General features: G+C 49.0%; 1 protein-coding gene across 7 annotated transcripts in view; it reads left to right on the forward strand.

Moving 5' to 3' along the window:
• The window catches only part of PPFIBP2 (PPFIA binding protein 2), a 111,070-nt gene that overhangs the window by 79,836 nt on the left and 8,677 nt on the right, over positions 1–22,557 (forward strand). For all 7 annotated transcript variants that reach the window (XM_081152938.1, XM_081152940.1, XM_081152939.1 and 4 more), the window contains 12 exons: positions 5,428–5,520; positions 8,244–8,355; positions 10,986–11,047; positions 12,071–12,146; positions 13,289–13,392; positions 15,081–15,148; positions 16,706–16,763; positions 17,722–17,763; positions 18,170–18,308; positions 19,887–20,028; positions 20,702–20,830; positions 22,287–22,437. In XM_081152938.1, coding sequence (XP_081009064.1) covers positions 5,428–5,520; positions 8,244–8,355; positions 10,986–11,047; positions 12,071–12,146; positions 13,289–13,392; positions 15,081–15,148; positions 16,706–16,763; positions 17,722–17,763; positions 18,170–18,308; positions 19,887–20,028; positions 20,702–20,830; positions 22,287–22,437 — 1,176 coding nt within the window. The remainder of the gene's footprint in view (positions 1–5,427; positions 5,521–8,243; positions 8,356–10,985; positions 11,048–12,070; positions 12,147–13,288; positions 13,393–15,080; positions 15,149–16,705; positions 16,764–17,721; positions 17,764–18,169; positions 18,309–19,886; positions 20,029–20,701; positions 20,831–22,286; positions 22,438–22,557) is intronic.

The raw sequence follows: 22,557 nt of genomic DNA on the forward strand, positions 1-22,557 counted from the left end.
GCCTAGGCAGACATGGGCGTTGTCAATCACAGCTCTGAAAGTTCAGAAACAAAACAGATGACTCAGGAGCATTGAACTACTTTTAAAATAATATAGTTCTAATTGCACAGTCTCACAAATAATGCCAACAGAAAGGAAAAGCTTAGAGGTACCTTGAGAGAAACTCATTTTCAAAGGGGCTTGTACAAAAGATAGAAGGACAAACAAAAGGGCACCTGCATGAACAGCACCAGGAAGGGCAAACCCCAAACAAGAGGACAAAGCTGAGGACAACAGAGACTCTTGGTTAAAAGTCATGTTCTCAGCAAGGTCAAGGAAAGAATGGACTCGATTCCACTGATGCCTCCGATAGGTGCAAAGAACTTGCCACCAAGGCCACTGGGGAGGATCTCCCTTAATGTCGTATTTTTCATCTGGAAACCAACCCAAACCCCCAACTTGCTTTCCCCTTGGGCTCAGGCAAGTCCTCCGCCTGGGGCTGCTGACTCCGGCTCCTCTCCTCCCTCTGATTCCTCCTCCAGCTTCTTGGTCCTCAGGAAGTCCTAGGGACCTACCAGCTAAAGGATGAAAGCTCCACAAGACTGACTTCTCAGAAGAAAAAGCAAAAATAAGCAATGTAGATGGTCTTTTTCCTGCTTAGTTCCTCCCAGTGACGGCCCAGTCCACGGTCAGCAGACACAGAGCTAGACTGTGACTCCTAGAGGCTGAGCCAGTCAGGCAGGAGTCCTCTACCCTCGTCAGGCTCTGAGCTAAGGCAGCGAGGGGTCCGGAGCTCAGAGGCACATGGAGCAAAGGCCATGTCACAGCCCAGGCTCTGCTCTGGGACTGTAGGTGAGAACTCAGAGGGCAGGTATAGTCCAGCCATATAGTCTGTCCCATCAGGGATCAGGGACTAGCAACAGTGGAGCTAGGTAAAGGTCTGGGGTCTGGGCACTTACTCAGGCCTGCCAGCGTCACCTTGAGTGTTCAACCCAATCCTCTGGTCTCCTTCGGGAAATACCTTGTTAGACAGATTACCCTGGGGGAAGACAACCTCGGGCTGCCCGTGGGTTAAATCAGGCAAGCTTGCTCAAAGAGAGAGTGGCTGGGAGGCCAGGGGCTGCTTATGACAGTGTCATAAGCTCTCTCTCCAAATGGCATCACCAGAGAGGAAAGCAGACCGGCAGAGGGGCCTTAGCCCAGGGCCCTTTCAGCCCCAAGCTGCCACTCAGACTCTCAGTTTGCCTTCTACATTTGAAAAGGATTCCTAGAACAAGACACGGGGTAGGAGCTTTTCTTTTTTTGGACAACACTGTCACTATTGGGGATGGACACCCTCTTCTAGCATGTCTGGGTATTCCCAGGGTCCCAGTGGGCAGACCTTTCCACACCCACCCGTGCTTAGAATATCAGTAAAGGTGGACAGAGACAGGCTAAACAGTTTAACTGGTTGCCCCCCCCCCCGCAACCCCCCTCTTCTACTCTGTTGCCAACTGCCTCCTTAAATCCCCACCTCTGACCATAGGCTGCTCGCAGTCCTCCCCAACCGCGGGGTCCCTTATCGCTACCATCATCTGTACCCCCGGCCATGACTCCTCAACTCCTTTTCTCTGCACCCAGCACAGGGTCTAGAATGTGGCTACTGAATGGCACTGAGACTCCTCCCATCCCTTCCTCTGGACCCAGGCAGGATCCGTCACTCACTGAAAGCCCTGTGGTGTTCTTGGCTGTAGTGTGATGGTTATTTTGTGTGTCTCTCCCCACTCACCTGTCAGTGCCATTGGTCTTGGCAGAGTGACACTAAGTGTCTGTGGAGTAGATAAAGGAAAGCTGGGAGAGCAGCTGGTGCAGGATTCAGAATTGAGTAGGTGCGAGTTCCAAGGACTGCAGTTAGGTTTCCAAGTTGCCATAAAAGGCCAAAATGCTCTTGCCCCTTCAGAGGAGTTGGGCTTGCAGTGGGAAGTGAAGGAGTAAGGTGGGGTGTAGAGTGTGAGGGGAGTGCAGGGTCGGGGGCCTCTTAGTCTGCATGGGCATGGTGTGCTCCATGTGTCACTTACGCACAGGGCTTGGCGTATTTTGCAGGGGGGTGGGGGATGGCGTGTGAAGCATGGGTGTGTGTATAGAGGGATGTGTCCGTATGTGCCCTGCCTCTGCTGATGCTGGACTCTGTGCCTCCGGTGCTGACATACAGGGATGGCCCCCACATGTGGCACAAGGAGCTGCTGGGTGTTTGTTCAAACTGCAAGGCAGGCCAGGGGATGGGGCAGGCCTCCGGAAAAATGCTGTGTCTTTTAGTTCCTGTGAAGAAAGCAGGTGGTCACAGACAGTGCCCGTTGGGTGCCACCTGCTGCCCACCCTCTATGCCCTTGCTTCCTCCTGTGCTGCCCCCTTGAGGAGTTCTGGCCTGGGAGCTGACTGACCCTGAGTGCCTTTTCTCCTTTCTCTTCCTTCCCGCAGTCAGTTCTGAATGTGATCAGTGAGCTGCAGGAGCAGATGTGTAGGTTGCAGCTGGACATCCACAGGCAGATTCAAGAGCGCCTCTTGCTCAGTAGGGACCACCCAGAGGAAGTGGCAGCCGGCGACGGTGTGGCCGGGCCCCAGGCCTGCAGCCAGGACTGTGCCAGCTGGGAGGGGTCACCTGTAGGAACCACACTTAAGTATATCAGAGCATGCGTGTGGGGTGTTTCGCTGGTGGAGGGGCGGGGGTTTTTCCTAACTGGAACAGAGTGCAGTGGCTTAACAGGGATCTGTCTTTACCTCTGGGCAGAGCTTGGGACTCACACTCCCTCAGGATGTGAGCTGAGCTCTGTCACCCTCACTGAACAGGGTCTGAGCCAGTGAGGCCAAGCCTTGGACAAATAGTGGTACTCAACTCCCTCAGGGCTGGGAATGAGTCCTGGGGCCTTTGTGCAAAAGGAAGCCTCAGGGTTGCCCATCCCAGGTACTGCTCAGACACTGATTCCTGCTTCTGGGCAGGGACATTAAATAAAATTTCATCTCCTGTGATTATTTTTAAGAAAAAAAAAAATAGCATTATGAAATAATTGTTTCAAGTTTATTTTTAAAGAGGTTTATCCCCAGTGAGAACACAAGTTTCTATTTGCTGTGCTGATTAAATCACTCGCTGAATTTCCAGAGAAATTTCCCCACATAATCACATTAGAGGGATTTCACGACCTCTGGGCCCTGTGGGGTGTCTCTGACTAAGATTCTTGACTTGGACCTTCACCCTGATATGACCAGGTTGAGGCCTGGGGATGGCAGCTGTGCAGATGCGCCTGCCCCCCCAAGGTCCACTATCAGAGGACTTGGAGCCCAAGGGAAAGTTAAGGTCACAGTAGCCATGAGCACTGCAGGGGGTCTGCCTCCACTCTAGGAAGTCACTATGGTCCACACTCAGCTATGGAATATGTTGAAAATCTCTACTCAGGCATTAGGGGAGATGCTCAGTGGAGAATATTTTCTCTTCCATCAAAGGACACTGGGAAAAATGAGAGTCAAGACGTAAGTACAGATTTAGATAGGGAAGCCCTGAGAGGCTGCTGGGGCATCCCCCATGTTGAGTGGTTACCCCCAAAAGACCTCTAAAGGAAGTTAAAATTTGCTCCAGTGTTTATGGCCGATGGTGGGCAACCGATAGCTAAGAAGGAGAAGCATGTGCCAAAGAGGTTCCAGGAGCCCAGAGATCACCATGCTCTGTATCCCCACAGTGGCAGCCCCTCAGGCAGTAGCCTGCACACTTCTGGTTCTGACATCAGCAGCCCTGGCAACCCCTAGGCAGGGCCAGAAATGTTCTCAGAAAATGATCCTGGATCAGCTACAGGTCACAACAGGCCTAGAAATCTATTGCTGCAGATCATGGATACAATAACTTAGCATGGAAGACATTTTTTAAAAAGGGCATCGACAAATGCTCACTTCAGCTCCAGGAAAATCTTAATAAATTATCCTACAAAATTCAAGTGTAAGCAATGCTACTTTCTACTGAATTGTCTCAGAATGCAAAGAGCTCCAGGCCCATTAAACGATGACTTGAATTTCATATGTTCATTCATCAAGAAATAATACATACCTACTATGTGCCAGAGGTTAGCAAAACTTCTCATGGAGTTCAGTGTCAGAGAACTAACCATTAGCAATCACACCGGTAAATGTTTAAAACACCTTGCCGACTAGTCACTAGTATACTCATGTTTCCAAGTCCAAATATTGCTGACCGATCATGAGATAACTCGTGTCTGCTCTTACATTAATTTAAGTAATTTTAAGCACCTTGCTGACCGGTCATGGTGGAAAAGTAGCCGGCCGCACGGGCGAGTTCTGGCCCGAAACAGCCGGTCAGCAAGGTGCTCATTGCAAATGACGTGGGAGACAGACAGGATGCCGTGAGAGTAGGGGGTACTGATGAAGGATGGAGGTTGGATGGCTTTGCTCAGGAAGGCCGGAGGATGGGCAGGAAATAAGCTGGCCAACAGTTGTAGGCAGAAGGAAGGGCATGTGTGAAGGCCCAAGACAGAAAGAGGAGCTAAAAGGTTTCCAGTGAGGCTGGAGCATAACCAGGACACAGGGTAACATGAGTCAGGCAGCGCTCTGAGTCAGGCCAGACTGTGTGGGTCATGGGTTAAAGTTTATGAACTTTGAGGAGCAGGGTTGTGCCAGGATCAGATTTGTGTTTTAATGGCTTTGTTCCCCTGGGGGTCAGTGGATTCAAGAAGGGCGAGATGACAGAGGAGCAAGTGATAAAGAGACTGTGTAGGCTGTCGACACTAGCAGCCAGACCGGGGGTGTAGAGTTGGAGAGAATGAATGATTCACGTTATTTCCTTGGAAATAGAGCTAACAAGGCTTGGGGATGAATAACGTATGTAGGAGGACAGAGAGGGGAGATGCCAAGGATGATTTTATACAGGTGATTTGGTGGATGGATCTGCCATTCAGTGAGACAGGGATGCCGAAGGGGGGGGGGGGTTAAGAGTTCTACTTGGACCAAGACGGCCATGAGATGCCATCCACGCCATCCACATGGAGAAGGTTAAGGAGGAAGTTTGTTAGATGAGTCTGGAGTTCAGGAAGTCTATGAAAGTGATCACTTTTATGCTAGTTTTTTTGATAGGAACCAGTCAGCAGGGCCAATTGTCCTTTAAAGGAATGTTGTTTTGGGACAAAGGTGCTTAGTGGTGTCAGAGAGGGACAGGCAGAACAGGTTCTAAAAATAAGCAGAAAGTTTTCTCTTCCTTATGTCAAGAACTCTCTGGCCTTTGTTTTTAAATGGCCGCAGCTTTTCCTGAAACAGCACTGTGTTAATGATTTAAGCCACAGTGTGGAGCATGGTGTGATTGCTCCTGCCCCAGCATCCTCTGTGCACGAGCTTAACCAGGGTTGCAGATCCAGGGAACAGAGTCCTGCTTGGTAACCATCAGACCTTTGTCTTTCTCCCTCATCTCCCTAGGAGTTACTGCAAGAACTCAGGCACCTCAAAATCAAGGTGGAAGAGTTAGAAAATGAACGGAATCAATATGAGTGGAAGCTGAAGGCCACTAAGGTAAAAGGCGGGTTCTCATGCTTATGGGGAGGCACCGATCCCTGGTTGGGGGCATCTGTGTGCAAACTCTGGGCTTATAGGACCCTGTGCTGGAAAAATGCAAACTGACTCTACTGTGTGCACACACAGCCATGGCCAGATTGTGCAGCAGACAGAATCGACCCGGGAGAACTCTTCTCACGGGGGAAATCCCTCTAGATTATGAGCTGCTGATGTAACTGAGCCTCCTTCCTCTTGCTGTCCTGTAGCACCATCAGCTGACATTAGGCCAAGAAGGGCTAGTGAGTGAGTGAATGATGAGCCCTCAGGCAGATGAACACCGATGTTATACTGGCTCCATCATTTTAGTTTAGCCAGTCCCCTACTAATCAGTTTTTTAAAACAGCATGCTTTATTTTCAGCAATGAATATGTTCCTTAAAAAAATGATATATTCTTTGAATCTTTTTAAAAAATCAAATTAGACTTCTATTGGACTGGGGAGCTTGCTCTTCAAAGGACACCAAAGCCCTGGCCGATTTGGCTCAGTGGTTAGAGTATCAGCCTGTAAACTGAAGGGTACCGGGTTCAATTCCGGCCAAGGGCACATACCTCTGTTGCAGGCTCGATCCCTGGTCCCGGTCGGGGCGCATGTGGGAAGCAACCAATCGATGTGTCTCTCTCACATCGATATTTCTTTCTTTCTCTCTCTTTCTCTCTCTCTCAATTTCTGGTGTTCATAATTTACATACAACATTATATCATACTATTAAAAGAACTCTGAACACAATATTGATGTCACTAGTCTATATATTATATTGCATGAATGTAAAATAAATTGCTTAACCATTTTACAGATGAGAACACTGAGGCACAGAGTGGTTAATTAACTTTCCCAAGATCTCACAGCTAGTCAGCACCAACCCTAGGCAATCCAGATCCATCTAGCTACTATTCTGTTTTTATCTCATCGCATACCCTTGTGTGCACCATGTTTCATGGTCACTGGCTGTAGCAGCACCAGTTTCTCAAACAGCTCAGAATCTTCCATCACAGTGCTCCACTCCAGCGAGCCCTGTCTTGGTGAAACCTTTGAAGTTGCGCATACCACCTTCTCTATTGAAATCAAACAACTGTTTTCCTTTTAAATTACCCAAGCCCTTTGCCTTGGCATGTAGACTTTGAGATACCAAGAGTTATTTAATAAATACCAGCTATGGAGCACCTCCTATGTGCCAGAATGTACCAAGCCCTTTGCACACTTTTTCTCATCTGGTCCATTAAATAACCTGGTGAGGTCTATGGATTTATTATCCTCATTTTACTGGTAAGGAACCTAAGGCCAGAGTGGCTGAGGTTTGGTTCGGATCTGGATCTGTCATTACAAAACTTGTGCTCTCTTCCCTATACCATCCTAATTCCCTGCAGTAAAAGCCTTCACTGGTTTTGAAAGTTCTTCAGTTTTCTGTGAAAAGCTTCTCAGTCCCTAAAGGTAATTTCTCTTCCAGAGCTGCAGCAGTGGGGTGTGGTCCCGGCTTCCGCTGAGGGCAAGATCCTGAGGCCCAGCTGCCGGCTGTGGATCGCTCAGTTTTCCAATGTTTCAGAGCTCGGACGGCCTCCGCAACGGGTGACATTCGAAAACTGAGGGACCACTGTAGTTAGTTATCCGTAAGGGAAGAAATGGGATGAGAGCAGCAATAATATCATTTATTGAGCACTTACTATCTACCACACATTAAGCTAAGTTGTTTGTAACCATTATCTTAGTTAATCCTCTTTACATTCACTGAGGTAAATGCCATTTTCCCCATCTTAGAGATAAGCTAAGACTCAGAAGGATTAACTCACTTTCCCAAGGTCACCCAGTAGGGAGCGAGAGAATCCAAGTTTGTTTGACTGCAAAGCCAGGGTGCCTCCTGGGGTGGGCCCTGCACAGTTCTCATCTTCTAATGGGTATGGGAAAGCGTGGGTATAACCACACCTACTGTTAGGTGTGACGTTTAACCTGTCACATGTAGTAGAGACGTGAGAACCACCAATGCAGCTGCCCATGTGTGTACATATGCGAATGTGTCTATGCACTGGTGTGGCTGTACTTACCTGCTTTATTTGCAAAAGTATATCTGCTCAGCACACCTGAATGCTAGTGTGTATGTACACGTGGGTGAGCATGCACCGGTGCCCGGAGGTTGGGCAGGCTCAGTGGCTGTGCACAAAGGGTGGGAGAGTGTTTGAGGGAGGCAACTCTCGACTCACTCTTTGTCTGCCAGTAGTGACCTGATTTCCCCTGTATTTCCTGGATGGGGTGGAAAAAGGAAAAATGCGTGTACTTGTAACAATGGTGTACATACATGCTGTTGTATGAAAATCTTGGGAGAAGGGAGACCATGTCCAGAAAGAGGATATCCATTTCTAGACCAATCCCAGTTCCTCCAACCTCAGTGGTGTTTGGACCACAGAGGGCAGGGGAGGGAAAGAGCCTGGTCAGGTAGGGGGATGCTGGAGAAGATCAGGTGGACAGCCAGAGACAGGCGGGGCCAAAATAGCCAGAAAGAATGAGTTTATTGGTCAGAGCTCCACCTTGTGGAGAGGACAGTGAGCACTTCTAGTTGCTCACCTCTGGCACCTCTGTTCCTAATCTCCTAACCCGTCCTAGGACCCATTGACTCTGGACTCTGACTTGAGGCGCTTCTTTATGGTTTAGTAGCCCCTCTGAACTGGTAGGGGTCCTCTCTTCTCTTCCAGGCTGAGGTAGCCCAGCTGCAAGAGCAGGTGGCCCTGAAGGATGCAGAAATTGAGCGTCTGCACAGCCAGCTCTCCCGGACTGCAGCTCTCCACAGTGATCATGCAGAGAAAGGTAACTGGTTTGACTGTGACAGCATGCAGTTGCCCCTGAGTCCTGTGCCCTCTCTTATAAGTGGGCATGTATGTCTGTGGGTGAGTATGTGAATGCCTATGTGAGTAGGCGTGCTAATGTGCATGTACGTGCATGCATGTGTGCAAACATGCCCAAGTGAAGGGATGCATGCGTGTGTGTACATGACTGGGCCTTTAAAGCCCAGCTCTATCGTGGAATCATTGCCATGAACCCCTCCCCTGTCTAGAAGACTCAGCTCTGAAGACTTCTCTGATGCATTCTGACCGTTAAAGCTCTGTGTGGCCACCTCTGAGCTTTAGATGTTCACTCAATTGAAAGGACTTGTTTTTGTGTCATCACCAAAGGGGAGGCTTTAGCAATTCTTTCAGTCATTTGATGGGTACCCGTCTGATACTCGTACAAGTTGACAGAAACAAATTAGTTATTGCTCATCCTTTAGGTCTCAACTTAAATGTTACCTCTCAGAAAGACCTTTCCTGGCCACCCTATCCTGTTTTTCTCTATGTCAGTGTGCTTTTTTTCTTCTTCACAGCATTTATTATAACTTGTCAGTAGTGTGTTTGGGGGTTCTCTTTGCATAGACTGCTGTCCTCACTCTGGGGCAGGGACTGTGTCTATCTTTTCTTTAAGGTCATGTCCACAGAGCTTAGCATTGTATTCGGCCCATGGTAGGCTCCTAAGAAATATTTATTGAATACATGGAAGGCTAATGAATGATCCCCAAGGAGTTCAAGCCTTGCTGATTAAAACTAGAAGATAAATCCTCTTATTAACACATATTTAGTATTTACAGCTATTTGCCTTGTATACAAAATGATCACACATCTTCCAACTTTTCCTCTTAGCTCAGGCTACAGAGATATATAGCCTGGTGGATTGGCCCTATTACTCGTCTCATCTCGGCCTCAGCAATGCTTAGCTCAGATCCCTGGCTGGGGTGGGAAAGCCATGTGGCCATGAAACAGTGGCTTAGGCTAGAGAAAGAAATTAGCCACCAATATGCTAATCCCTTTCCCAGCCTTTCTCTTCCCAAGCCATTGAGTGTGTCACCCACTTTCCAAGCCTAATGTGGAAGCTGAATCCCCCTAAGGTAACCTAGATGATCTGTGATATTAAACCAGGATAGAGATCTCCTCGGTTCATGACTTCTAGACCAGGCAGCCTTACCCCTACGCCCCATGCCACTCCACAATCCAAGCCTTCCAGGCCCTACTCTATTCCATCAGGTCCTTTGGTCATTTGCTGCCCACAGCATCAAGGTGTGGCAGTCTTCGTACGGAGCTTACTGCTCTCCCCACGTGCTGGGCTGCAGAGCTGATCTTCAGCTGCCAGGAGCCTAAGAGAATGGGCAAGCACTCTGCACTTCCTTCTGAAGATGAGGCCCTACAGCTATTTAGACAAAGAACATACATCTGTTCTTCCTGTTCTTGGATATAGCAGGAGTCCTAAAGGCAAATGGGGTGCCTATACCTTTGTTCCCTTGTCCCCTGTACTTTTCTTATACAGACGCCCCTATTCTCTTCGCAGTACCCAGTTTGGGTATGGTTGTGTCCCTTTTTGGAAATTCCAACTATGTGTCAATTCCTAGACCTCCAAATATTTGGCAGAATTACCTCCATCTCCTTTAGGCATTGGCCTCTGACCTGGGTCCCCAGACCAGTTTGGGAAGAAGTGAGGAGAGTCCCTGTTTGGTCCAAAGTGAGAGAAAGCTGTGAACCGTCTACCACTGACTGAAACAGATCCCTCAGTGCACTGGGAAACCCTGTAGACGTATGACGAAACAAGATTGTTTTCCTTAACAGTAGACTTGGTTTTAATATATTCAAAGATGTGTTGAGACATTTGTTAGTTCTGACTATACCATTTTAAATTAAGCCAAGTTATCAACTCTTTTGCCTAACCATTCTTTTCCAGTCTCCATTCAACTGTAGACAACCCCCCCCCCCCGTCCCCCTTATTTTAAATTCTCTGCTACAATCCATGGGACTGCATGCCTTTCTCTTTTCTTTTTTTTTTCTTTTTTAAATATATTTTTATTGATTTCAGAGAGTGGAAGGGAGAAGGGGAGAGAGAGAGAGAAACATCAATGATGAGAGAGTCATTGATCGGCTGCCTCCTGCATGCCCCCTACTGGGGATCGAGCCCACAACCCAGGCATGTGCCCTGACCGGGAATCGAACCGTGATCTCCTGGATCCTAGGTCGATGCTCAACCGCCGAGCCACGCCCGGCCGGGCTGTATGCCTTTCTCTAAGTCTAGGAGCCCAGGCACATGCCTACTCAAGTTGTAAAGTATATGCTTGTGAAATGCTGGTTGTGAAAGATTTTTCTCTGTCACCTTTGAGTAAATAGCATTTTGTTTCCCCCTCACAAATGCCTATAAAGGGAAGACAAAATGATAGGTTCACTCTTTAATTAGTCCAACAAATATTTAATGAGACTGAAGTCTATGCCAGACACCATTATGGGCTCTTTAAAGAAGTAACTAAGCCAGTGGGTAATTTGTTCACACAGAAAGTCCTCAAGTTTTCACTTGAGGAACATCTTAGCATGTGGGGGTAGCTGTTTGCATTTATATAAATAATTCTTTCCACACCTAAATTCTTTTAGACCAAGAAATTCAACGTCTGAAAATTGGGATGGAAACTTTGATTATTGCCAATGAAGATAAGGTAAGACGGTCATTGGGCAGCCCTGTCTTTTCCCTGCTGACATCCCTGGCTCTGTTTGGTCCCTGCTGGTCTCTGATATTTTGGACATGGACACGCCCATCAAGCCATTGACTCAGGAATGTGTCTGGAGAGTGGCTTCTGCTTCCTAGAGACTAGACCTCAGCCACCCGTTTTTGGCTTTGATGTCTGGGAACTTTGCCTAAATGGAATCTCTCAAAGGCAGATTAAAGCCAAGCCTGTTCATGCTGGTCTGGAGGGGAAAATACCTCTGTGGTTACTGCCAATGTCATAGCTGTTGCTTAGGCTCCTAGAAAAGCTCGAGATCAGTCCACCCACCTCTCACATGCATGATCCAGCAATAGAGCCATCATAGACCCCGGGCAGCATGCAGTGTTGTTGGCCCAGATGAGGAAACAGACAACATATTTTAGTAGTTTTGCCCAAGGTCAGGTAACAGTAGATGGTAGAGCTAGAGTTTATGCCCAAGTTTGTCTTTCTCCAGAATCTGTGTGGCTTTCTGAGCCCCTAGGCCTTTGCTGAAAGAAACAATCCCTCTGGGAATGTCCTCTGTTGTGTAAGGAACCTCAGACTCCTAAGGAACAGGCAAGGATATTGGGATAAATAAACCGTTTTATTTTAGTCGTGTGTGTGTGTGTGTGTGTGTAGCTCCAGAGAAGAACACTTGGACCAGGAGGACGATTTGAATGGTTATGTCAGGATGGTAGGGGACAGAGAGTTTCCAGCTTCTGCAACTGTTTCAGCTCCTCAAGGCTGTGTCAAGAAGGGACTGTTTTATGGTTGGAGATTGGACTGTCTTCAAAGAAAGGCAAGAGTGGCTGCAGCCCACAGAGAACCCAGGCTCTGGGAAGGGCCTGGACACCTCGTTTCCCTTTGCAATGCTCCACAGGCTCCACATGGCACCTCCTCTCAGTAGGCGCAGAACATAGCCTGGGCCCCCCGAGGAGCCCCGTGGAGGTGCCAGTGCTGGTGTTTACACTTGAGTCTGCTCTCGCACTGTGACAGGACCGTCGGATAGAGGAGCTCGCGGGGCTGCTGAACCAGTACCGGAGGGTGAAGGAGATCGTGATGGCAACTCAAGGTAAGAGCCCTCTTTTCCCTCAGAGGTATTCCAACTACAATGTTAAATCCAGGGGCAGTCCCACCGAAGATTCATCTTCATTTGGGGACAACTCTCTGCTGGGGAATGGAACTGGTCAGACTGCCCCGAACTGCAGGAAATTGGCAGCTAAGGTTTCCAGAAATTTTGTCAAATGGCACTCAGTTCAGAACTCTCAGGGACTATCCAGACCACCAAGAAATGAGGCCTTTGCATCGAACCCTTGGGAACCCCCACCCTTGGAGGATCTCCTGAGCATCTTCCCGGGCCCATTAGAGAGTCAGTGAAGGGAGTCAAACCTGGATCAAAAATCATTTCAGTGCACTTATTGGGTATCAGAGCTTGCCCGCCACTTGGAGCACGTGAAACTCCCCGCAGACTCTCAGGGACTTGGGGAGGCTTTCTTGAGCCTCTAGGTGCCTAGGTTCCCACAGGAAGTCACAGGGCAGGGAGAGCTGTTTGCATTTCATAAGTGTTGCCCAGACTGAATGCAACATGCAGGCAGCATTCATGCTCTTATGGGCACAGTGGGGCATGTGCCAGGCTGCCCGCCTTGTTCACACCATTGACCGGGGCTCATCACAGATCCCAAGGAAGCAGCTGTTTCATAGGCGAGGGCTGCTTTCTGATTCTGGCTGAGCTGTTGCCTCAGCTTAGGAAGAACCTGAGCCCCAACGTGGTTTGAGGTTGACTGGTCACTGCCCAGGGCTACTGTAAGCCCCACCCCTCTCACCCCACCCCACCCCACCCCACCCCACCCCACCCCACCCCACCCCACCCCAAACATATGTAGATGCCCTGTTTTCTCTAATCCTTTGAGATCTTGGGTCAAGTCACTCTCAGGACCTGATTGCCTGTGGCCAAGGAGTGAGAAGGTTGGAGAGGGATACCATGAGGTGCCTTCTCTCTGCTCCACACAGGAGCTTTGACCTTGGAATGACTTTCTTGGCAGCCGTTGCTCAGATACCCTGAAGAATCTTCCAAATCACACTCTTAATGCCCCTGTGTATATTTCTTAGTCTTTCTCCATGATGGAAAAAAAATGTTAGAATTTCGTGGTACAGTTATAGGTTTCTAAACGAAGGACACTATAGTGATCATCTTTTCTACATTAATGCTTCCAGGACCTTTGGAAAGAAATCTCTCAATCAATGAGGAAGAGCTGGAGGGAAGTTTCAGGAAGTGGAACACTACAAATAAAGGCCCCGAAGAGTTACTTAAACAAGAGGTGCTGTGTTGCCATCCGTGATGTGGGTGGCTCACTTCCCAGGTTTCAGCGGGCCCTGGGAGCTTACCCTGAGCACAGGGAGGATCTAGTCGGGCACCTGTCAGGTATAAATCTTGACAGGTGAAAATTTAAGTCAGTGGAGTGGCCCAGAAGCCTTGGGGAGAGCCCTGAGGGCAGTAAGGGGCTCAGACCCAGACCTGTGCTCCACTTGGGGGGACAGCATAGTGGATACTGGACTTTCAAGGGAAGGAATTTTTTTTTAAATCTTGTTTCTTGTTTCTTTTTGTCTTTCCTTTCTGGAGTGTAAGCATAGACCAAAGGTGCTGTTGCTTTTACTTGCCACTGTTTCTCCAGAGCCTGCAACAATGCGTGGTACCCAGTAGAAGTCAACAAGTATTTGTTGAATGATTGGGTGGGTCTCGCTCATTTAGAGGGATGGCTGCCAGTTTTGAAGTGCTGTGTTCCTACTTCACAGACGTCCCCTGTAGACCCTGAAACCAGCATATAGATTTTCTTTCTCTTCTTTTGCTTGTTTAAAATCTGGTCTTATTATATGAATCTCTGATACAAATAAGCAAACTCATAGACACAGATCTCAGGTAGAGAAGGAGCTTCAACCTAGTTTCTAAAAAGTTCAAGAAACTCCAGAACAGCCAAACTGAAGAGGATCTTAGCCGCCCAGCTCAACCCTTTAATTAAGGAAAGATGAAAAGTGTCACCCAGTGACCCAGTGTCCTAGTCAAAGCAAGCATTCCAGATTGCTGGCAAGAATAAGGCAGCAGTAACTGATATGCACTCAGCACCTCCGTGTGTCACTGTGATGCGCAGTGTATGGCTCACCTCGTTTACTCCTCAGCAAGTAGCAGCAGAACCCTGACTTGAAGCCAGGTTTATTTGACCAAAAACCCAGGCTTTAACAACTGTACTGTAAGCCAGGGCTCTTCCTATAGTAGACCAAAAAGATACTGAGCTCTAGAGAAAAGAGATGGTCTTCACAGCCAGTCTAATACTGAAGTCATGGGTCTGTGTCCTTATGCGCCACCATTAGCTCATGTCCGTGCTACCTGTGGAGCTCTTTCCTTTCTTGCCTCCTTGGTGAGTCCATTCTCACTTCTCAGGATTCGGCTCAAGTCGTCTTCCCTCTGAAGCCTTTCTAACCTTCCCACTCCCTCTCCTTTATCCCCATGCTATGATGTAGGGATTGGCGCCATACTTGTCTGCCCCACACTGAGCACAGGGCTTGGCAGGTAGTAGATGTTGCTCACGTTTGTTGAGTTACTATATCAGTTGCATTGTTGCTCATTGCCAGCACCTCTGGCTAACCTAGGCCTAAAAGGAATGTTTTTGAAAGGGTGTGCAGTGGCTCACTGAATGAAAGGAAAGCTGAAGGACCAAGCTCAGAAAGGACAGGAGCAGCAAGAGCCCTTGGGACTCAAGTCTCAGAACTCTTGTCAGGACTCTGCCGCTAGAATGTGAACTTTGGCCCTGGAAGAAGAGGCTGGTTGTTTATTTACACCCATCTCCTTGGTATCTTGAAAGAGAAAAGCACCAGAATTGATGTAGCAATCATGGGTGTATCCAGGGGCAGAAATGTAACTCCCCAAGAGAAGTCATCCAAAGAAGGGGAAAGGATGGTGGGTGGTCCCCATTGACTGTGTTCTATGGTGACTTTTCTCTTTCTGGTGCAGATGCCTCCAAGATGTAGCTCTCCTGTGGTGGGGCCACCTCCACTTCCACAGAAATCACTGGAAACCAGGTAGGCCCAAGCATTCCCCAGAGCTACTGTGCCCTCAGGCCCCTCGGGGCTCCTGACAGGGTGGGGACTGGCCATGCATGGTGAACATGACCACCATGTCCTGGGCACACCTGCCCTTCCACCATCAGGACAGCAATCCAGGTCCCGGCAGTGGTCACAATGGAACCAAAACCATGGAGTAGTCATGAACTGTGCCTGTCACCCCTGGCCACAGAGGAGCTTCCCTTCTCATAGGCTGAGGGTCTGGGTCATTGTCACTGAGAAAAGACCTGTTCAAAGGAGAGGTGGCTTCAACTCATCTGTGCCTTCCCATGGCTCATCAGAGCTGAGGACATGCCATGAGGTGTGCCTGTCATTTTTGTCAGCCCCTCTGGAATGTCCTTCCTGCTCTCAGGGTGACTCTAACCCCGTGACAAGCCTTGCTATCTAGGGAAAGCCATTTCTCCTACAGGAAAGTTGGTCCAATTGCTTTGGCAAAGTTCCTCATAGCAATGAGCTTATAATGGGCTGGTCTGTGGGGTCGCTTGGCTGTCATCTGTCTGGTTCCCTCTAAAATGAGCCTATTTCTAGTTCCCTATGTCAGCTCTTTAGAACACGTTTCCAAGTAATGGAGATACAGAGCTACACTGCCAAAAGCAGGCCATCTGTCAGCCAAGATATCTGGAGAAGATGGCCACAGACATGATGGAAGCTTCTCCAGATTGGTGCTGAGTCTCCAGAGCCTACACTCTGAGAACCGCACTTTCCAGAGAGCCACTTTCCCTGAGCCTTTTAGCCCCAGAGCAAAAGGTTGTGTCAAAGAGGGCAACTAGCCAGTCTTTAGTTAAGCAGAATAAGAAATTTCGTTTATGAGTTCACTCAGGAGGAAGTAACTCACACTGACCAGACTTACAAGAGACTAATGTACAAACTAATGCTGACTTATTCATATGAACTGAGAAATATCACTGCCAAGACTTATCACAAGGTGACCCTTGTGACCACAGGTGGTGTTGCCTCTTTTTTATCCAATTGGTACCATTCTCTGCAAAATAGCCCCTGAGAAAGCAAATTTTTCTGAGCAGACTGGTCAGCATACACAGAGCCAGAGCAGAGGGTTGGAAAATTCTAGCAGGTAATGCTTTGGAGCTGGGGCTGGCTGATGTGCTTGTCTCCACTCTAAAATAATTCCTCCTCCTTGGATTACTCTTAGAGTGTCAGACAGGGCAGTATGGGCACCTATCCTTTCTTTAAGTCTGTAGACATTGATCTTTTACGACCACAAAACAATCAGCTCACGTTGATGCAACAGAATTGAGAGTATTCTTGAGGAATGCCAGGACTTTTGATTTGCATTTAAGTGATGCTCTCATGCCCTTACCAATGTGTTGTCCCACCAGGCTATCCCGAGATGGGCCAGTTTCATCTTAAATGTAATGGTTATGATGAGAGGGTGGTTTTTCCTGACCTTGACCCTAAGCCCAAGATGGACTACTGGTTAAACATTTGGAATGTCTTCTGTGTGAATGATACTATGTACCTCCTTCTCCAGGAACTCTTTCTTTTGTGTTTTTCCAGGGCTCAGAAAAAACTCTCCTGCAGTCTAGAAGACTTGAGAAGTGAACCTGTGGATAAGGTCAGCCCGTCTGTCAGTCTCTCCATACGTTTCCTGAGTTACTTCCTTGTGCCCAGCACAGTGTTGGGACTCACAGGCGAGGTCCTGGTCCCCCACCTTGTAGAGGCTTTTATAAAGTTAATGGGGAGGCAGGAATTACATGAACAACTTGAGAAAACCAGTCAGGTGTGGCCCAAGGCATCCTAGAGGCCAGGTAAGCCAGGAAATGCTGCCTGCTGTTGATGAGGAAAGATACTGAGGTGGGCACAGGCAGGACCTGGGAAATGGGGAGCAGGAGGAGGTAAGGTCAGGACCACGAGGCATATCAAGCCCGAGAAGACCTAGAATACTGGCCCCGTGTCCCCAGGGCACTGGGAGTGCTGCGGAGATTCTGAATGAGGCAGTATGTGAATAAAGGAGATGACCCTAGAAATGGGCTACAAGATAATTTAGAAGATTGGAGCAAAAGCTTACATAAGAGTCTGGAAAGATGAGGAGGGCTTTGTGTCCCCTTATGAGAGTAGCCCTTGACCATGTGCATGATCCCTGTGCTGGAGGAGAGGGTCACAGGCTCTTGAGCGAGGATATCAGAGACCAAGGGGTCCTGCCCTGACAGAGCACCTCCACTGAGCCCCACTGTCCAGGATTCCTTGGTCTCCAGCAGTGCACTGGCCTCCCTGGCAATAGAGTAAAAAACCATAAAGGTGGAGGTGGCGGGGGCCACGGGCCCATTCAGTAGCTTTGCTCCCATGGTCATGTGCCTCCCGCTCCTCCTGGTCAGACTACTGGCAGCTGCCCAGGACATCTGTCTGTGGAGTTGAACAGTGATCTGTTTCCTGCCATGGATGGTGATTATCTGACATAAGGATGGAGGGGGGGGGGATGTGCCTTGCAGATTCAAGCTGGTCCTGAGCTGTTGTTTGTGACTAACACAGGTCTCTTGTCCTCTACATAACTGAAATCCTCCTTGTCATTCCAGAGTGTCAATGGGAACAAACTCTCCCACATGGGAGAACCCAAGGTACGTTAAATGCACCTCCCTGTCACCTATATGTGGTTGTGTTGCTTGCTAGAGTGTTTTCGTTTAGCACATTATAGCTTTTGTAACCTTAAAGTATCTTAACTCTAAGGGGTAAGAGGATAAGAGAAAAGATGCCTCCACTTCTTAGAGTCAGCTGCAGTCAGCCCTGAGTTTGGGCTTTCCTCCATCCTGCCTCACTGTGTGGCCTTGGGCAAGTTTCATCCTTTCTCAGAACGCTGGTCCCTTTTCCTGGCCTGGACCGAATGCTCTCCGAGGGGTCTTTAAGTCAGCCTGAGTGAAAATGATGCTTGGAGACCGGGGAGTTGTTCCTGCAGCCAGAGGTTCCCTCCCTGGGTTTGAGCCTGAGGCTGCCGGCTGATTCAATACCTCTCTCTCCTTCCAACAGGATGGCCCTTTCCTGGCGGAGCATAAATACCCCACATTACCTGGGAAGCTTTCAGGAGTCGTGCCCAATGGAGACGCTGCCAAATCTACTCCCATCGCCTCCCAGCCTGACCCCGCAGGAAACAGCCTGCTGAGGCTGAGTGAGTGTCCAGGCCTCTGAGTTGGTGGCCCCTGGAGCAGTGGCCTTGGCACTTCTGATTAGTGCACAAGATCCTGTGCCCAGCACTGCAGCCCACACTTGGAGAATGATGGGGGGAGGGAGGAAATGGGACAAGTCAGACCACTTCCAGAGACCATGGCTCCCTGTCTGAGCATGATGTTTCCTTCAGTAAATACTTTAGAGCCCAGAAAACCAGGCTGTGTACCCACCCTTTCTTCCCAGCTGCAATTCCTCCCCCTTTGTCTATCCTCTTCTTCCATTCCTCCTCTCTTGAGCCCCTTCCTGTCCTTCCCATCCCTCTCTCCCTGCCCTCCGAGACTCCCCACTCTACCCTCCCCCTCCCCGGCCCCCCTTTCCTGTCTCTGCCTTCCTTTCTACAGCCTGTCTGATTCCAGTAGGATGATATGGGCTCTTCCAAGGGAGAGCATTTCCTTAGAGAAGTGGAATCAGTGGCCAGTAGGCAAGGATGTCAGTGCACAGGTGTCCTTTTGGTGCTTAGGACCGGAAACCGTGGAGGTCTTGGCTGCTTTTCACACAGAAGAGGCATCTTTCCGCAGCAGCAGATCAATGGGGCCCAGGAGGGAATGTCTAGTCCTGGCAGAGCTCTCCCTACCCCTGACGCCTCAGCCCTGGCTGTTCCCTGTGCCAGCCCATGTGTTGGCTTCTGCCCTTGGCCAGTTCTGCCTTTGGCTTCAGGAACTCCAGATAAGCCCTTGAATGAGTATGTGCTGGTGACCCAGGCTTGGACTTGCAGCAGCTTTGAACATTCTAGTCTGAGGGAGCCCTGCCGCCTGCACAGGCTGTGTGGGGCCTGGTGTATTCAGCCCTGCCGCTCCCCCTCCTCCCCCGTGTGTGGACACCCCGCCTGCCAGGAAGTGGCTCCAGGAGCACTCGGTCCTCCCACATGAAACCCCCTCCCTGAGCTGCCCCTGTGACTGAGCTGTCACCATTCACCCCTTCCTTCCTCATGGGATTTTTTTTCTTTCTGTTTGGTTTTCTCTTTTGCTCGATGACTCTTCTTTCTTTCTTTGCTTCCCTGTAACCCTGGTGGGCTGGACGTGGGCCTCTCTTGTTTCTTCATGTGGCTTCTCTGCTTCTTGGTTGGCTGGAGACCGTGGCCGGAGTGTCAGTGCCCCCGTATTAGGTACTGTACCCTTCCAGGTGAGGTGGAGTGTGAGATGCCCCGTTTCCCTGCCCTAACACCCCCTCCTGAGCACTCGGTCAGGCCCCCCTCCCACCTGCATTCTTCAGTCTCCCCTGGGAAAAAGGAAGCACGCTCCTTGTTGGAGTTACCTGCAAGTACTTGGACCCCAAACCTGAGAATCTGAAGACATGAGCTCACCCAGATTTGAAACCTTAAACTCATTAATTCCTCAGAGAGAAACCTGGAGTGTGCTCGAGCCCCCTACCGAGCTCTTGGTGTGAAGTTCTGCCCTGAAGGCAGAGCTGGGCAGACTCTTCCCAGCTCTCACTGAAGGACGGCCCAGGTGTGGGGGAGAAATGTCTGAAGGCCATGTCCCTTCTTCTCATTCACACATCATCACACTTTCAATCTCAGGAGACACAGAAAGCGGTTGGGATGATACTACTGTGGCCAACGACTTCTCATCCACGTCATCTGGTACTGAGTCGGGTCCTCAGTCTCCCCTGACACCAGATGGTAAACGAAGCCCCAAAGGCATCAAGAAATTCTGGGGGAAGTAAGTCAGTGGTGATGATTGTAATTATATTGCTTGGGATTAATATTATTCTTGACTGGGCAGAGTCTACATAAACCTCTGTTCAATTAGATGTTGGAACAGCAGTGAACATAGAGTGGTCATGTTCAGAGACAGGGACCTGAATGACTTTTCTAGGGCCCAGAGAAAGAATTATGAAAGGCACCCCTTAAACACAGCCAGTTGCCTTACGTGCCATTCATTCTAGGCACCCACCCACTCCACACACCCTGAGCACATTGTCTGCAGCTCAGCCGCATGAGCTTTGGGAGAGACACACATGTGAGACCAATTTCTTCCTTTCTAGGGGTCAGCCTGTGTCTTAAGACATCTTTGAAGATAGAAAACTGACTATCTGCTGGCCCAGCTGCCCCAGTCTGTGACATGGAGCAGAAACCAGGGCCTCCTGCCAGGCACCAACCTTCACTTTCCCTCCCGCAGGGAGTGGCGTAAATCACAGGCAGAATTAGAGCTGAGGCTTGGGTCTAGCCAAGAAGCTGTCACAGATCATGATCCTTGACCTCTGGGGAGCCACTGAGAAGCAGTGCCATCAAGAGTCCTGGGTCTGGCTAGTGTGGCCCTGTGTAGGAGGGGGTTGCTGATGACACTGTTTGAGACTGTCCCTCACAGTCTTTGTGGGCGCCTCTCCACACAGAATCCGAAGAACTCAGTCAGGAAATTTCAACACCGATGCGCCGGGGATGGCAGAATTTCGGCGAGGTGGGCTCCGGGCAACTGCAGGGCCAAGGCTCTCTAGGACAAGAGATCCCAAGGGTCAGAAAAGGTAAGGTTCCCTCCAGTCCATCTACAAAGAACTGTATGAAATCCTGGCCAGGGTGGAGTGGGGACAGGGGCTGGATGTCCCAGAGAGTCCAGAGGTGGAAGGTGGGGGCTCCTAGTGCAGAGCTTCCCAACCTCTCTCACTTGATGCAAGTGGACGACACCCATGCTTATAGGTACACGGAGGAGGAGGGAGAGCGTTTTCTTAGGAATTCCCTCACTTTAACAACTCAACTAGGCATTCAAAAAAAAAACTTTAACCAGCACATTAGGGGTATTTTCCTGAAAGGAATCTTTTGAAATATCTACTCTTCTAATATTCCAGAAATCCCCACTTATTTTTAAAAATGAATATAAAGCTGCTTTGTCAACTTCTTTCCTCTCACCCCTGAAAAAACACTCTATGGGGATTTTAAGTGTGCCATTAATATTCACACTTGACATGAAAAATTGATGTCTCTAAGAAATGATGGCTTTGTAATGTCCAGTCATGCTGTCTAGAAACACGATCTAGCTCTTCATTTATTCATGTCTTTTTATATTGCTCAGTTGGATGTTACAGTTACCACCTACCCCCCCATCCTCACACACAGTGACACGGGATCCACGAGTTCTTTGTAAAGGCATCTCCCAGACATTTTATAATTTTGGTTGCTATGAGTGGAGTTTTTAAATTATTTTAACAAAAAAAGTTAGTGTCTATGCACTGATGGTATATGGAAAAATCGTTGATTTGTGTGTTATAAATACTATGTGGGTGTGTATTTTATAACTAGCCACCTTACTGGGGTCTCTGGGGTCTTCTAGGTGGACAGTCGTATCATCTGGAAGGGATGGCTTTCTTTTATTTTTACCTTTCTAATGGCTACACTTCTTATTTTTTATCTCTTCTTATACTGGCTGCAATTCTCAGACCGGTATTATTAGTACTGATAAAAAGCATTGCTTTTTTATTGGCTTTAATGTGGATGCCCCTAGTGTCTCATTAATAAATAAGGTATTAGCTGTTGTTGATTGGAGTTTGTTTTTTGTTTTTGTTTTTTTATGTTAGAGAACTGACTCCTTTTCCTGATTTTCTGAGTGTTTTCCTAAAAGTGGTGTCGAACCCTGTGGAAAACAAGCTTCAGTGTGGCTCTTTGTCCTAACGGGACAAGACTCTGAGCCTGTGGCACGTGTGCACATGTGCGTGGATGCCGGCACATGCAAACAGCCTCACAAGGATTGTGTAACCGCCCCATGCTCTCAGCAGCTACAGATTTGCAGTTCAGACCAGCTGTTATCACAGAAAACTCTGGAGACCACCTCAGATGGGTGTGTTGTAGTGGAATTTTTTTCAACTAGATCCCACGGTGGGGATTGTTTGTTAAAACACAATTCCTCTCTTGTGAGGCTCAGTTATGTTCGGATGGAGCCTCAGTTTCCCCCCACTGACAGGCCCGTGCTGTTTTCCTGCTTCCCAGTGATGCCAATGCCCCCTTCGCCCAGTGGAGCACAGAGCGCGTGTGCGCGTGGCTGGAGGACTTCGGCCTGGCTCAGTATGTGATCTTTGCGAGGCAGTGGGTGACTTCTGGCCACACTTTACTAACTGCTACCCCTCAGGACATGGAAAAGGTAAGGGCTGGGCCCTGGGCCAGGAGATTCCCATCTTTCCTCAAACCAATGCCTGCAGAGGTGATGCCCCTGCTCCCCCCCCACTCTTCCGCCCCCCACTCCACACACAGGACAGTGGAC

The sequence above is a fragment of the Miniopterus schreibersii genome (assembly GCF_964146895.1).
Source record: "Miniopterus schreibersii genome assembly, chromosome: 12".
Lineage (NCBI taxonomy): Eukaryota > Metazoa > Chordata > Mammalia > Chiroptera > Miniopteridae > Miniopterus > Miniopterus schreibersii.